Source organism: Pholis gunnellus, assembly GCF_910591455.1.
Source record: "Pholis gunnellus genome assembly, chromosome: 17".
Classification (NCBI taxonomy): Eukaryota; Metazoa; Chordata; class Actinopteri; order Perciformes; family Pholidae; genus Pholis; species Pholis gunnellus.
The window spans coordinates 21,507,551-21,521,399 of NC_136544.1; the positions used below are offsets into that span (position 1 = coordinate 21,507,551).

The 13,849-nt window shown below is 45.8% G+C and overlaps 2 protein-coding genes across 2 annotated transcripts; one reads left to right on the top strand and one right to left on the bottom strand.

The window, feature by feature from the left end:
• Positions 1-4,619: 4,619 nt before the first annotated feature.
• On the bottom strand, positions 4,620-6,611 carry mettl23 (methyltransferase 23, arginine). The gene is made up of 5 exons (XM_079177188.1): positions 6,478-6,611; positions 6,036-6,140; positions 5,581-5,818; positions 5,404-5,488; positions 4,620-5,281 (listed from the first exon to the last, which is right to left on the bottom strand). Exons 1-5 carry the CDS (start codon positions 6,580-6,582, stop codon positions 5,104-5,106), a joined length of 711 nt encoding a protein of 236 aa, XP_079033314.1. The 5' UTR covers positions 6,583-6,611; the 3' UTR covers positions 4,620-5,103.
• A 489-nt stretch (positions 6,612-7,100) lies between these two features.
• jmjd6 (jumonji domain containing 6, arginine demethylase and lysine hydroxylase) lies at positions 7,101-13,232 on the top strand. The gene is made up of 6 exons (XM_079177415.1): positions 7,101-7,458; positions 7,947-8,335; positions 8,766-9,052; positions 10,147-10,282; positions 11,174-11,312; positions 11,806-13,232. The coding sequence occupies exons 1-6, from the start codon at positions 7,330-7,332 to the stop codon at positions 11,932-11,934; spliced, it is 1,209 nt and encodes a 402-aa protein (XP_079033541.1). The 5' UTR covers positions 7,101-7,329; the 3' UTR covers positions 11,935-13,232.
• The last annotated feature ends 617 nt before the right edge of the window (positions 13,233-13,849 follow it).

Here is a 13,849-nt window from a genome sequence, read left to right on the forward strand (position 1 = left end):
GGCAAGAGGCAGCAGGGGATTATGGGATGGAGGAGAGAGGTCTGATTCGTCACTGTTAATAAAAGTGTGCGTGCGCGTGTGCGTGTGTGTGTGCGTGTGCGTGTGTGTGTGCGTGTGCGTGTGTGTGTGTGTGTGCGTGTGCGTGTGCGTGTGTGTGTGCGTGTGTGTCTGCATGTGTGTGTGTGTGTGTGTGCGTGTGTGTGCGTGTGTGTGTTTCAATTGAATTTTAGATTCTTATAAATTATTAAGAGACTTCACCGCTGAGGCTACAGGAGGAGAGAGACGGAGAGAGTGAGGAGGAGGAAGATGAAGGAGAGGAAGGAGAGGAAGGAAGGGAAGAGGAAGCTGCAGGAAGAGACGATGGATACTGGAAGGAGAAGAAGCAGAATGAAAGAAAAGTTTGCATTGTAAGGTGTAGATTGAGATGGATGATGGAGGAGGAGACAGAAGAGGAGACAGAGGAGGAGACAGAAGAGGAGACAGAGGAGGAGACAGAGGAGGAGACAGAGGAGGAGACAGAGGAGGAGACAGAGGAGGAGACAGAGGAGGAGACAGAGGAGACAGAGGAGGAGACAGAGGAGGAGACAGAGGAGACAGAGGAGGAGACAGAGGAGGAGAAAGAGGAGGAGAAAGAGGAGACAGAGGAGACAGAGGAGGAGACAGAGGAGACAGAGGAGACAGAGGAAGAGACAGAGGAGACAGAGGAGGAGACAGAGGAGGAGACAGAAGAGGAGACAGAGGAGGAGACAGAGGAGACAGAGGAGGAGACAGAGGAGGAGACAGAAGAGGAGACAGAGGAGGAGACAGAGGAGACAGAGGAGGAGACAGAGGAGGAGACAGAGGAGACAGAGGAGGAGACAGAGGAGGAGACAGAGGAGGAGACAGAGGAGGAGACAGAAGAGGAGACAGAGGAGGAGACAGAGGAGACAGAGGAGGAGACAGAGGAGGAGACAGAGGAGACAGAGGAGGAGACAGAGGAGGAGACAGAGGAGGAGACAGAGGAGACAGAGGAGACAGAAGAGGAGACAGAGGAGGAGACAGAGGAGGAGACAGATGAGACAGAGGAGGAGACAGAGGAGGAGACAGAAGAGGAGACAGAGGAGACAGAGGAGGAGACAGAGGAGACAGAGGAGGAGACAGAGGAGGAGACAGAGGAGGAGACAGAAGAGGAGACAGAGGAGACAGAGGAGGAGAAAGAGGAGACAGAGGAGACAGAGGAAGAGACAGAGGAGGAGACAGAGGAGGAGACAGAGGAGGAGACAGAGGAGACAGAGGAGGAGACAGAGGAGGAGACAGAGGAGGAGACAGAGGAGGAGACAGAAGAGGAGACAGAGGAGACAGAGGAGGAGACAGAAGAGGAGACAGAGGAGACAGAGGAGGAGAAAGAGGAGACAGAGGAGACAGAGGAAGAGACAGAGGAGGAGACAGAGGAGGAGACAGAGGAGGAGACAGAGGAGACAGAGGAGGAGACAGAGGAGGAGACAGAGGAGGAGACAGATGAGACAGAGGAGGAGACAGAGGAGGAGACAGAAGAGGAGACAGAGGAGACAGAAGAGACAGAAGAGGAGACAGAGGAGGAGACAGAAGAGGAGACAGAGGAGACAAATAAATGAAAGTGAAACCACAAACAAATAAATAAATAATTGAATGTTCTTAGTAATAAAATAATAAATATTAGACAAAGACAGAAACTTTCTGCCCAATCAGCTGTCAGTGTGGCGGTGAAGGGGCGGGTCTTAGAGGTCACAGGTGATGTTAGCTGTGATGCTAACATCACTTAGCATGCTAACCCGCGGATCTTCGCTAATCCTCCACCTGTTCACGGCGCTACAGGTGACATCCGGTCAACAGGTGAGTACCAACAGACTGCACGTGCACGTTACAGGTGTTCATGAGGAGCTCCGAGGTTATGAACATGACGTCATCAAGGTCTGACTGGTGTTTCTATTATTATGTCCACTCCATTAAAACCTAGAAGGACAGAAACAGAACGTTTGTTTCAGCTGCTAGAGGTTGTACTTCTACTACTACTACTACTAGTACTACTAATAGTACTACTACTGATACTAGTACTCCTCACTGCTCACTGAGCGTTCTGTTGTTTTATTGTCTTGTTTTTGCTGCTTTGTCTGTTAAAACACTTTGTTTTTGAAGGTGCTCTATAAATAAAGTAATTATTATTAATATTAATATTAATATTAATATTAATATTATTAATATTATTCTCACAGAAAACAAAGGAAAAGCAGCAGCAGACGTGACGTTTCTTCTTCTAGTTTTCTGTGAAAGGTTTTAGATCTTTATGGATCTTTCATTCATAACGACTCTTGTTCTGATTAATAATCATTGTGGGTCCGTGTAAACCTGCTGCGTCCTGTTTCTGTAACCGTCTCATCGTTAACGTCTCAAACAGAAGGTCAAACCTCCAGAGGACGGATTACAGAAGACAAAGAGCGCAATAAACGAGAGGAGACAGCTGGAGTGGATTAAATCAACCTGCAGGGATTCATTACCGGCTGTGACTCACTTATCTGATCGATGGATTGAATCAGAGGCTCTTCCTCCTGAAGTCCTCTGAGGGTCCCGTCCTCTGAGGGTCCCGTCCTCTGAGGGTCCCGTCCAATGAGGGTCCCGTCCAATGAGGGTCCCGTCCTCTGAGGGGGTGGTCCTCTGAGGGTCCCGTCCTCTGAGGGTCCCGTCCTCTGAGGGTCCCGTCCAATGAGGGTCCCGTCCAATGAGGGTCCCGTCCAATGAGGGTCCCGTCCTCTGAGGGTCCCGTCCAATGAGGGTCCCGTCCTCTGAGGGTCCCGTCCAATGAGGGTCCAGAGACACGTTTGCGTTTTTAAAGGCGTCTCGTGTTTTTACTCTTTTATTTTATTTCATGGATCTCTGAACTCAAACAAGTTGTTTTAAAGAATACAGAAAAATGAAAGAATAAATAATATATAAGAATGAGTAAATAGTGAAATATAGAGTCATTTATATGCAATAAATATATATTTAGAAATGCATAAATAATAATAGAAATAATTAAATCAACTAATAAATGTATTATTCTTTTATAAACTTTTATAGACGGTTGTTAGTGACCGTGTTCCTCTGTGACCACCAGAGGGCAGCACCTCATCGATTAGCTGCACACATCCTGCACCATCCCAGACTCAGAGGGAACAACCCAGTGGCTTGTTGCCGTGGGAACCGGGGGGGGGGGGGGGGGGGGGGGCTAACTTCCTGTTGGCTTACAAAATAAAGTTTGTCTTCTTTAGAAAGAAAGAAGTCAGGTTCATAAAACAGGACTAAACACGTCAGCTGTGTGTGTGTGTGTGTGTGTGTGTGTGTGTGTGTGTGTGTGTGTGTGTGTGTGTGTGTGTGTGTGTGTGTGTGTGTGTGAGCCCGTGTTCAGTTTTAATATATAAAACTGAATTATTATTATTATTATTATTATTATTGAACCAGTTTCTCATTTATAATGACGACCTGGAGGTCAAACATAAAAACAATCTAATGAATATTATGAACATTATGAACATTATGAACATTATTAAAAAGTGTTCCTGGAGACGCTGACTCAGCAGCGTGAGCAGTAAACTCAGTCGGTGTGATGACGTCACATTAAAACTCCAGCGACACTAACAATGATCTTCTGTGGAGGAAACTGAACGTACGTCGACCCAACGTTGTGTTTTCTTGTTGGTGGGTTTTGTTTCCTCTTCCTGGTCCTGGAAACCACCACTGGATCTTCTAGTGGAGCCGGACCGGACGGGCCCTGGTGGTGACTCACTGCTGGAGGTATCAGGACCAAACTCTGACCTGGTTCACCATAAACCTCTGATGTGGATTCAGGACGTTTAGGACGCTGACGTCAGCTCGCCTCATGTGAACGTTCACCGTGAACAAAGGTCCATCAACAGGCCGTGGCTGTGCTGCTACACTGACTCCAGGTTCAAGACTTCCTCGTCCTCGTTGCTTCGCTGTGATGTTCCAGCTCGTCTTCACGTTCCTCTGAAGATGAAACGTTTCTCTGAGTCTTTAGAAACATCGTGATCAAAATGTTGGGAGTATTTCCACGTTATACGAAGTTCTACTTCTTTTTACTTCACTCCATTTATTTGACTTTCTCTGTTTCTGTTGCTTCAGATTGAGGTTGGACATATAAATAAGGACCATTGTTATCAAGTACACAAAGTACAACGATCACCTCTGAGATGATATCGTGTTAAAGGTTCTTCATGAGGAGAACCTTTGACACTTCAACGTGTGTTCCGTTGGTAATACTTCTGTGCTGATACTTGCTGTTAAATGTAACAGAGTACTTGTATTTGGTGCTCTTGATGCGTCTGATCTCCTCTGACGGGACGTTGTGCTGCTGTGTGCAGATGAACAGATGTTTCATGTGATGCTGCCCTCTGGTGGTCACAGGTATAAACCATGAAATATGAAACATTTCATAACTCACTGACTTTAAACAACAATGAGCATCACATCAATAAAGAACTTTCATCTTTGAGGTTATAATGAGTGTTCACATAAATCATATTTCATTACAGAAGAGCACTAAAACATGTTTCTCTTTATTGTGATAAAGTAAACGTATCAAGAAGGAATCAGGAACGCTGACATTCACAACAATTTCCTTTATTTTTGATATTTTCTTGCATAAAGTCTTTAAAACAAAGATCTGAAACAAAAAAATAATTCCTGAAATTCCAAATCTGTCAAAGAGACGATGGTTTAAAATATGCTCCTCTGTCCTCTCCTGTGTCCTCTCCTCTGTCCTCTCCTCTGTCCTCTCCTTTATCTCCTCTGTCCTCTCCTCTGTCCTCTCCTGTGTCCTCTCCTCTGTCCTCTCCTCTGTCCTCTCCTTTATCTCCTCTGTCCTCTCCTCTGTCCTCTCCTCTGTCCTCTCCTGTGTCCTCTCCTCTGTCCTCTCCTCTGTCCTCTCCTTTATCTCCTCTGTCCTCCTCCTCTGTCCTCTCCTCTGTCCTCTCCTCTGTCCTCTCCTGTGTCCTCTCCTCTGTCCTCTCCTGTGTCCTCTCCTCTGTCCTCTCCTCTGTCCTCCTCCTCTTCTTCTTCGTGCATGTTTTCAAACATGGACGCTGAGGATCACGTGTCACATGACGTGTCCTCCGTCCTCACGGAGACGATCATCATGAGGACGCTGTGGTTTCCTGGTAGAGTGGATCCGGCCAGCTCAGCTTCATCTGCATCGAATGAGTCCAGACCAACGTCAACACACTTCAGACCCCACCTGTGGAGCAGAGCTTCAATCGACCAATCAGCACTGAGACAAGAGGAAGAGGAGGAGGAGGAAGGTTAAAACAATTTAAATAACTTTGAATCTACTGTGAGGAGCAAAGCCTCGAGTGGAGTACAAGTACCTCTAGATGTGTACTTTGAGCGTACCTCCTCTCCTGGTATGTGGTCCAGAACTGAGCTCTGGGGTTTCTCCTCAGCAGGAAAGCAACAGTCAGGAGGACGTCTTCAAAATCTAAAGGAACAGAACCACAGGTCACCGAGGTCAACGATGAAGACTGGACCACTGCGAGGACGTTTAGTCACCGGGACGTTAGAGAAACCGACCCTGTGGCTCGTAGAACACGTCCGATCCCAGGACGACGTCCAGCCGGGGCAGCAGGAGCAGCTCAGGTGAGACCTCCCCCCAGGTGAGGGAGGACACGCCCACCTCACGGAGACCGTTGGCCTCACAGCTGCGTCTGCAGTTCTCCAGACACAGAGGAGCCTCAGCGCCGTCAGACAGGAACACCTTCGCCCCACACCTGGAGGCCACCACACCCGGTAGACTCACACCTGCACCGAGCTGAGGGGGAGAGGGGGAGAGAGAGAGAGAGAGGGGGAGGGAGAGAGAGAGAGGGGGAGGGAGGGAGAGAGAGGGGGAGAGAGAGAGAGGGAGGGAGGGAGGGGGAGAGAGAGAGAGAGATTTAAAGATGGCCGCTCAGATCCCAAACTATGAAATCAACAATGAGTATTTCATAGTTTTATATATATTTATACATGATAATAATAGTTCTTATCACCTCCAGCACTGTCTTGTCTCTCAGCTCCTCTCTGTGTTTCCATAGATACTGAGCCAGCACCACAGCACAGGGCCACACATACATCCCATAATGTGGATCCAGAACCTGAGAGCATCACACGAGTCACAACTCTTCACAGTCACAGGATACTGATTATATATATATATATATATATATATATATATATATATAATGTATTTATATGAATGCCTATCAGGGTACTAGATGTATGCCGAATTAAAGAGGACTTTAATACATCACATACAGACTCTGCTCGTTCTTCTACAGGATGCAAACTATTTATATTCACATATTAAACTAACTTCATTACTAATCGATATATATCTGACAGATATCATGTTGAAGTCAGTCTCACACAGATGTCTGCAACCAACAGCTGTATCTGAAGTATAATAATATATATTTTATATAGTCTATATACCTCGGGTATGGAGACAGAAAGGGATTCCTGCGTTGTTGTCTTCTTGTCTTTAAACGTGAACACTTTGTATGCTATGCTAGGTGTTTCTGCTCCACTATGGTCCATTATAATGGTTGATATTATATCACTAGCAGATATCCTAACACCGACTTCCGTGTCGACTGTAACGCAAGGAAGAAGAAGACGCGTTAACAGCCAATCAAAATCACGTAAATGCCTGGCGGGAAGGCGCTTCTTCTTCTTTGAGGTTTATTGGTGGTTGACAAAGAATGAATTGGTGCATTTCCGCCACCAGCTGGTCTGGAGTGTGGATCAGGATGTCTAGTACTTATTGTTTAGTATATAAAATACAAAATAAAATACAAAATAAAATACAAAATAAAGAAAATAAATAATAAACAAAACACAAAACAAAACCACTGGGTCATATTTTCTTAAAATATTAGTTAGTCAAAGATAGAAGCGGGAAGGCTCAATCTATATCCTATCCAATAAACGTTCTGCTCTCGAGGGCGCTTTAGCCAATGAGCTTTAGTTTCCGGCAAAAAAGGGCGGGCGCTACACATGTCCATCAGTTGCCTAAGCATTGTTGTTGCATGCTAGCTACCTTCTCTTGCTAGGAATTTATCAATGTGTGTGTCGACCGGGGAGGTTTTTTTAAAAGTGTCATTAGTTGGTAAAGATCCAACAAGGACGTGTGTTTGACACATTAACCGACTTGTGGGTCTAATAAACAAGGAGAGACTGTCTGAACAGTGCAGTTATCCGGCTTGTTGAATGTGTTTCTACAGTTAGCAGTTGGCTCGATAGCTAGCTAGCTTATAGCTTTATACTTAACATAACAGAGGAGAAATGAACCATAAAAGTAAGAAGAGGATTAAAGAGGCGAAACGGAGCGCCAGACCCGAACTGAAGGACTCGCTAGACTGGATAAAACACGACTATCACGAGTCTTTCGACGTGTCGCACCGCAGCGTGAAGGTAAAACAATGTAGCAGAGCTAAAGCTAACATGAGCTAGCCTGCCGCAGCTAACAGCAGGAGTGCAGCTGGTCACGTAGACACCGACACGTCACGTGACATTATCAACTCTGTCTCTCTCTCTCTTTCTGTCTCTCTCTCTTTCTCTTAAACTTTGTAAAGTTTAAAATGGGAAAGTAGTACAAAGTACACTGTTGAAGGCAAGGCTCTAGATTAACAGGCTGATATAAAACAATGCATGATTTGTAATATCCTGTAAATGCAGTGAGATCAAACATTGTGGTTTGAATGTGTGTCAGTGGGACCAGCTGTCAGAACTCTAACTACACGTACAGATGTGCTGAAGCTATGACTCCCATCTAACCATAATCAGATGTTTACAGAACATGTTCTGGCTCATATATGAAGTGTCCTATAGGAGAGACTGTTGTTATCCAGATGGACAGAAGAGTGTCTGATTCTGGACCCGTTTATGTGCTGTGTTTTCAGGACAACGTAGAGCGCGTGGACGCCCTCCACCTCAGTCCCGATGAGTTCATCCGGCGGTTCGAGCGACCCTACAGACCTGTGGTTCTGCAGAGCTGCCAGGAGAGCTGGCCCGCCCGCGAGAAGTGGAACCTGGAGCGCCTCAAACGCAAGTACCGCAACCAGAAGTTCAAGTGCGGCGAGGACAACGACGGCTACTCGGTGAAGATGAAGATGAAGTACTACCTGGAGTACCTGGAGACCACCAGGGACGACAGCCCGCTCTACATCTTCGACAGCAGCTACGGTGAACACGCCAAACGCAGGAAGCTGCTGGAGGACTACCAGGTACCGGTCTTCTTCAGGGACGACTTGTTCCAGTTTGCAGGAGAGAAGCGCAGACCTCCCTACAGGTTGGTTTGTCTGTTTAGTCAACTTTACTGCTTACAGATCATAATTCATCTCTAATATCTGTTTTATATTCATGTGAAAACATCTACAAAGTTGTGAACACATCATGATGACGTTATAATGTAGCTTCAGCCAGTACTCGTGTTCACTGAGCAGAGCCTGAAGGCATCATGATGTCACTGAAGTGAACCTCGTTGGTTAGCCGTTAGCGGTGCTGCTAACGTTACTAGCTCTCCTCTGATTGGTTGTTTACAATGAAACATGATCAGAGATCAGAGACTAGAAACACAAGTTCTACTGAGTCAGTGAAACTTTATTTACTCTGATGTTAACGGTAAACGGTCCGTTACACCTCTAGCTCAGAGTTTTTTCAGGAGAAGAACAGAGGATGTTCTCCTCATCATGGTGGTTGGTCCTCTGGTCTCCTCACAGGTGGTTTGTAATGGGCCCGGCTCGCTCCGGCACCGGCATCCACATCGACCCGCTGGGCACCAGCGCCTGGAACGCCCTGGTTCAAGGACACAAGAGGTGGTGTCTGTTCCCCACCAACACGCCACGCGAGATCATCAAAGTGTCCAGAGAGGACGGGGGCAACCAGCAGGACGAGGCTATCACCTGGTTCAACGTGGTCTACCCCAGAACGCAGCAGCCCAACTGGCCTCCAGAGTTCACGCCGCTGGAGATCCTCCAGAGACCCGGGGAGACCGTCTTTGTGCCTGGTCAGTGAGGACACTTTGTTTTCTAGTTCTTATTGGTCCTATGAGGTGAAGAAGGGCGGGAGAGGCTGTGTCAACAGAACCCAGATTCACCTCCTGGGTTTAGACGTCACCTGTCTGACTGAGAGGCGTCTCTTCAATGCATGACAGACCGGCTGTTGTGTGTAGTTTGATTTTAAACTGACAACAAAACACATACAAACAGTACGCACATATTTGTGTTGTGATATTTGCTAGCAGGCAAAGCAGCGTGACGTTTAACGGTGCTATAAAAAACGTTGAATGTGTAGAAAGTTTAAAGTGTGATATTCAGACATTAAGTGACTTCTCATCACTTTTCACCACATTTATACTGTTTACTTTTTATCCCAGATGTAAATAAACCAAATATTTTCATCTGGATCTCCTCTCATTAGACATTTCATACTTTAAATATGATCTACCTTCTGCTTCTGAACGTGTTTCACACCGTTTCTACCACGTTTTATGTATAAAAGTCTTTTTTGTGGTATTTTTCTGTCTTTTTTTAAAAAGATTTTACAGTCCAGGACTTTATCGTTGTAACATTGTTTTATTTACGTTATGTTTTAACATGTTAAACACAAACCCTAAATACGGACTGAAAATGATTCAACATGAGGACGGTGCAGCTTTTAGACGACAAACGAAGCAAAGCGCATTGCGTGTTTGGTTGAGTTTGGTTGCGTGTTTGGTTGCGTGTTTGGTTGCGTGTTTGGTTGCGTGTTTGGTTGAGTTTGGTTGCGTGTTTGGTTGAGTTTGGTTGCGTGTTTGGTTGCGTGTTTGGTTGCGTGTTTGGTTGCGTGTTTGGTTGAGTTTGGTTGCGTGTTTGGTTGCGTGTTTGGTTGAGTTTGGTTGCGTGTTTGGTTGAGTTTGGTTGAGTTTGGTTGCGTGTTTGGTTGAGTTTGGTTGAGTTTGGTTGCGTGTTTGGTTGAGTTTGGTTGCGTGTTTGGTTGAGTTTGGTTGCGTGTTTGGTTGCGTGTTTGGTGTGTGTTCGGTGTGTGTTCGGTGTGTGTTCGGTGTGTGTTCGGTGTGTGTTCCCTTCCTGTTGTTAACGGTCACTAGCTGTGTGTCTGCAGGCGGCTGGTGGCACGTCGTCCTCAACATGGACACCACGATCGCCGTCACTCAGAACTTCGCCAGCACGACCAACTTCCCCATCGTGTGGCACAAAACGGTCCGCGGGCGACCCAAACTCTCCAGGAAGTGGTACCGGTAAGAAACCAGAGATTAGACGGGTCCCAGGACATCTGCAAGTCTCTCAAATACTGAAACAATGTAACTTTGTTCTAACTTTAATCCACAAAGATTAACGTTGCTCTTCTTCATCAGCAGCTAGTTTACGTTTCATTCTCTGCTTCCTGAAGGAAATAGTTTCTGTAAAATAGTTTTGAACTTTTAAGTGACGATGAAAACATTAATTATTATATTTGACAAATATATTTCTTGGAACGAAATTCATTAAACACAAGTTTAATGAATAAATAAATAAATAAATGTTAATATTAAACTATTAAACTACTACATGATTCAGCCTCTTCTCTCTCCTCCTCTCCTCCTCTCCTCCTCTCCTCCTCTCCTCCTCTCCTCCTCCTCTCTCTCCTCTCCTCCTCTCTCTCCTCTCCTCCTCTCCTCCTCTCCTCTCCTCCTCTCCTCCTCTCCTCCTCTCTCTCCTCTCCTCCCCTCTCTCCTCCTCTCCTCCTCTCCTCCTCCTCTCTCTCCTCTCCTCCTCTCCTCCTCTCCTCTCCTCTCTTGTGGTCACATGACGGTTGGTCTCAGATGAATCCATCATGACGTCATAGTTTAACACTTTAATGTTTTTACACCATCATGTTAAAGTGAACTCTTTATTAGAGGAGACATGTATGATGAGAACATGAAGAATAAAATGTTTTATTAAATATCACAACTTTAAGCTTCTTTTTGTTTGAGTTTTCTGACGTAAGCACATGATGTGTTCAAGGACTGTGGGAAAGATGATCAAGCTGGAGATAATGACGGTTTTCACAGCTTGTGGCTGATGAACGGTGACGTTTTGGAGATTTGTGTAAAGAAAACATGGCGCGTGTATTTAAATGAACACTGACGGGTCGTTGCTGGTTTCAGGGTCCTGAAGCAGGAGAAACCCGACTTGGCGGTGCTGGCGGACAAAGTGGACCTTCAGGAGTCGACGGGCATCGCGTCCGACAGCTCCAGTGACTCTTCATCATCGTCATCCTCCAGCTCGTCTGACTCCGACTCTGATGTATGTAACACACACACACACACACACACACACACTAATAACACCAAACCTCCAGCGTCTCGGTTAAAGTCAGTCGTCAGTCTAAATAATAATAATAAAGTGAGTATTTCTTTAAATGATTTTTAAAGGTTATATTATAAAGGTGTTGACGACTGAATCTCCGTTAACCTTCAGAGTGTAAATAAAGTTTCACTGACTCAGTGGAACATGTTTCTGATCTCTGATCATGTTTCATTGTAAACAACCAATCAGAGGAGAGCTAGTAACGTTAGCAGCACCGCTAACGGCTAACCAACAGGAGGAGCGCTAACGTTAGCAGCACTTATATATTTAAACCCTCCCTGTCAGGGTCACGTGTTGTTCTGAAGCTGCCAACAGGTGCCGACACGTGACGAACTCGTAACATAACACACATGTTGTAACACCACACATGTCCCATCTGAACACTCTGAACACTCTGTGCCCCCCCCCCCCCCCCCCCCCCCATCATCAGGCGGCGTCGGGCTCTGAGGACGCCGTGTCCCACCGCAGGAAGAAGAGACGGACCTGCGCGGCGACGGCCAACGGAGACGTCAGCGGTCGAGACGACTGCGTCAGCAAAGAGAGGAGCTCGTCTCGGTGACCTCCGGCCCCTTCAGCAGGCTCCGCCCCCTCCAGCCGGTGACTCCTCCCACTCACCGACACACTGCTGCTTCCTTTCTAGTTTAGTGGGGGGGGGGGGGAACCGGAGACCCTGTCACCACTGTGCTTTCCATCCGTTTGTGTGTCTGTAGTGAGATTATAACCAGTAACCAGACTGGTGAGGGGACTGGTGGAGGGCTTTAAAGAAGTGATGGGAATATTTAACTGTAGACCTACTTCCTGTAGTTCAGCCTGTTTCACTGGGACCAGGACCCAGCAGCAGCTACTGGGACCAGGACCCAGCAGCAGCTACTGGGACCAGGACCCAGCAGCAGCTACTGGGACCAGGACTCAGACTCATTTTCCTCTCGACGCTTCGATGCAGAATGAACTCGGGCCTCTTGTCTCACAGGCGTAAAGTGGCCCACAGCGGCCCGATCACATCGTGAGATACTCGTCAGCGTAGTGACGACTCACTTAAACCACCACAGAAGAAGAGACGAGCTCACAATAACAACCACAATAATAATAATAATACATGCGTTTGTGTTCGTTGTGCCTAAATGAGACTTTAAACACATAAATATGTGTAACTGAAGCGGTTCATCTTAACGCCTCGTTAGCGTTAATTAGCTCGTTAGTGTGAAACTAGAGTCCCGAGTCTTTAAATGTTTGGATGATTTAACAGCCTTAAAGAAACGGAAGCTGCACAACGTTCTCATCTTCTGCCTGTTTTTGTGCCAAAATGCTGCAGCAGAGGGCACTTCATTCCCCAGAATGCACTGCTGCTTTTTTTTTTTTCTGTGTCAGAGTTCGTTAGCGTTGGTTAATCAGGATGTTTGGTAACAGCTGAGCGTTCAGTTGGTGTCAGAGAAGAAGAAGAAGAGGTTTCTTCTTCATGCTGCTTGGAGGACCAGACACGAATCAGTTCCTGTTAGAGATCAGCTGTGACTGGAGCTGGAACACAACGAATCCTCCAGCTGCTGAGATCAAGAGATTTGCGTTGATAGAGGGACATGAAGGTGATGTTCAGCTCCAGTCACTTCTCTCGTCGACTCCTCTGAGCGTGATGAACCCGCGGCTTCAGACTAAGAAGTGCCTCTAAAGACGTCACCGTCGCTGTGACTGACGCCTCTTTTATTTTGAAAGGCACCGTGTTGGTCTCTGAGGTCGGTCACATGGTGCCTTCAGGGCGTCTCAACTGATCTGGGATCAGAGTTTAAATGTTGGATCTGAGGAGCTCAGACTGACCTCGTGTGATGAGTTTCATTCTGTTGGTCAATAAAATCTTTTCTATGACTTTCTGTTGTTTCTGTTGTTTCTCCATCGAGACGTTTTCTGCTTTTATTGTATGTGTTGATGCTTCAGAGTACTTCATTAAAATACTACAAAAAACACAATGTTCTAGAAGACCAGATCACTGTGAAAGTGAGTACTTTTACTTTGACTCTTGAAGTATATTTAGTGGATAATACTACTTTAAATAAGTAACATTTTGATTGACTTTTAATGGAGTACTGTAGTACTGTATATCTAAAATACACATATTACAGCAGTACAATGAGATGTAGTACAGTAAAAAGTACATTATGTACCTCTGAGGTGTAGTACAGTAAAAAGTACATTATGTACCTCTGAGGTGTAGTACAGTAAAAAGTACATTATGTACCTCTGAGGTGTAGTACAGTAAAAAGTACATTATGTACCTCTGAGGTGTAGTACAGTAAAAAGTACATTATGTTCCTCTGAGGTGTAGTACAGTAAAAAGTACATTATGTACCTCTGAGGTGTAGTACAGTAAAAAGTACAACATGTTCCTCTGAGGTGTAGTACAGTAAAAAGTACATTATGTACCTCTGAGGTGTAGTACAGTAAAAAGTACAACATGTTCCTCTGAGGTGTAGTACAGTAAAAAG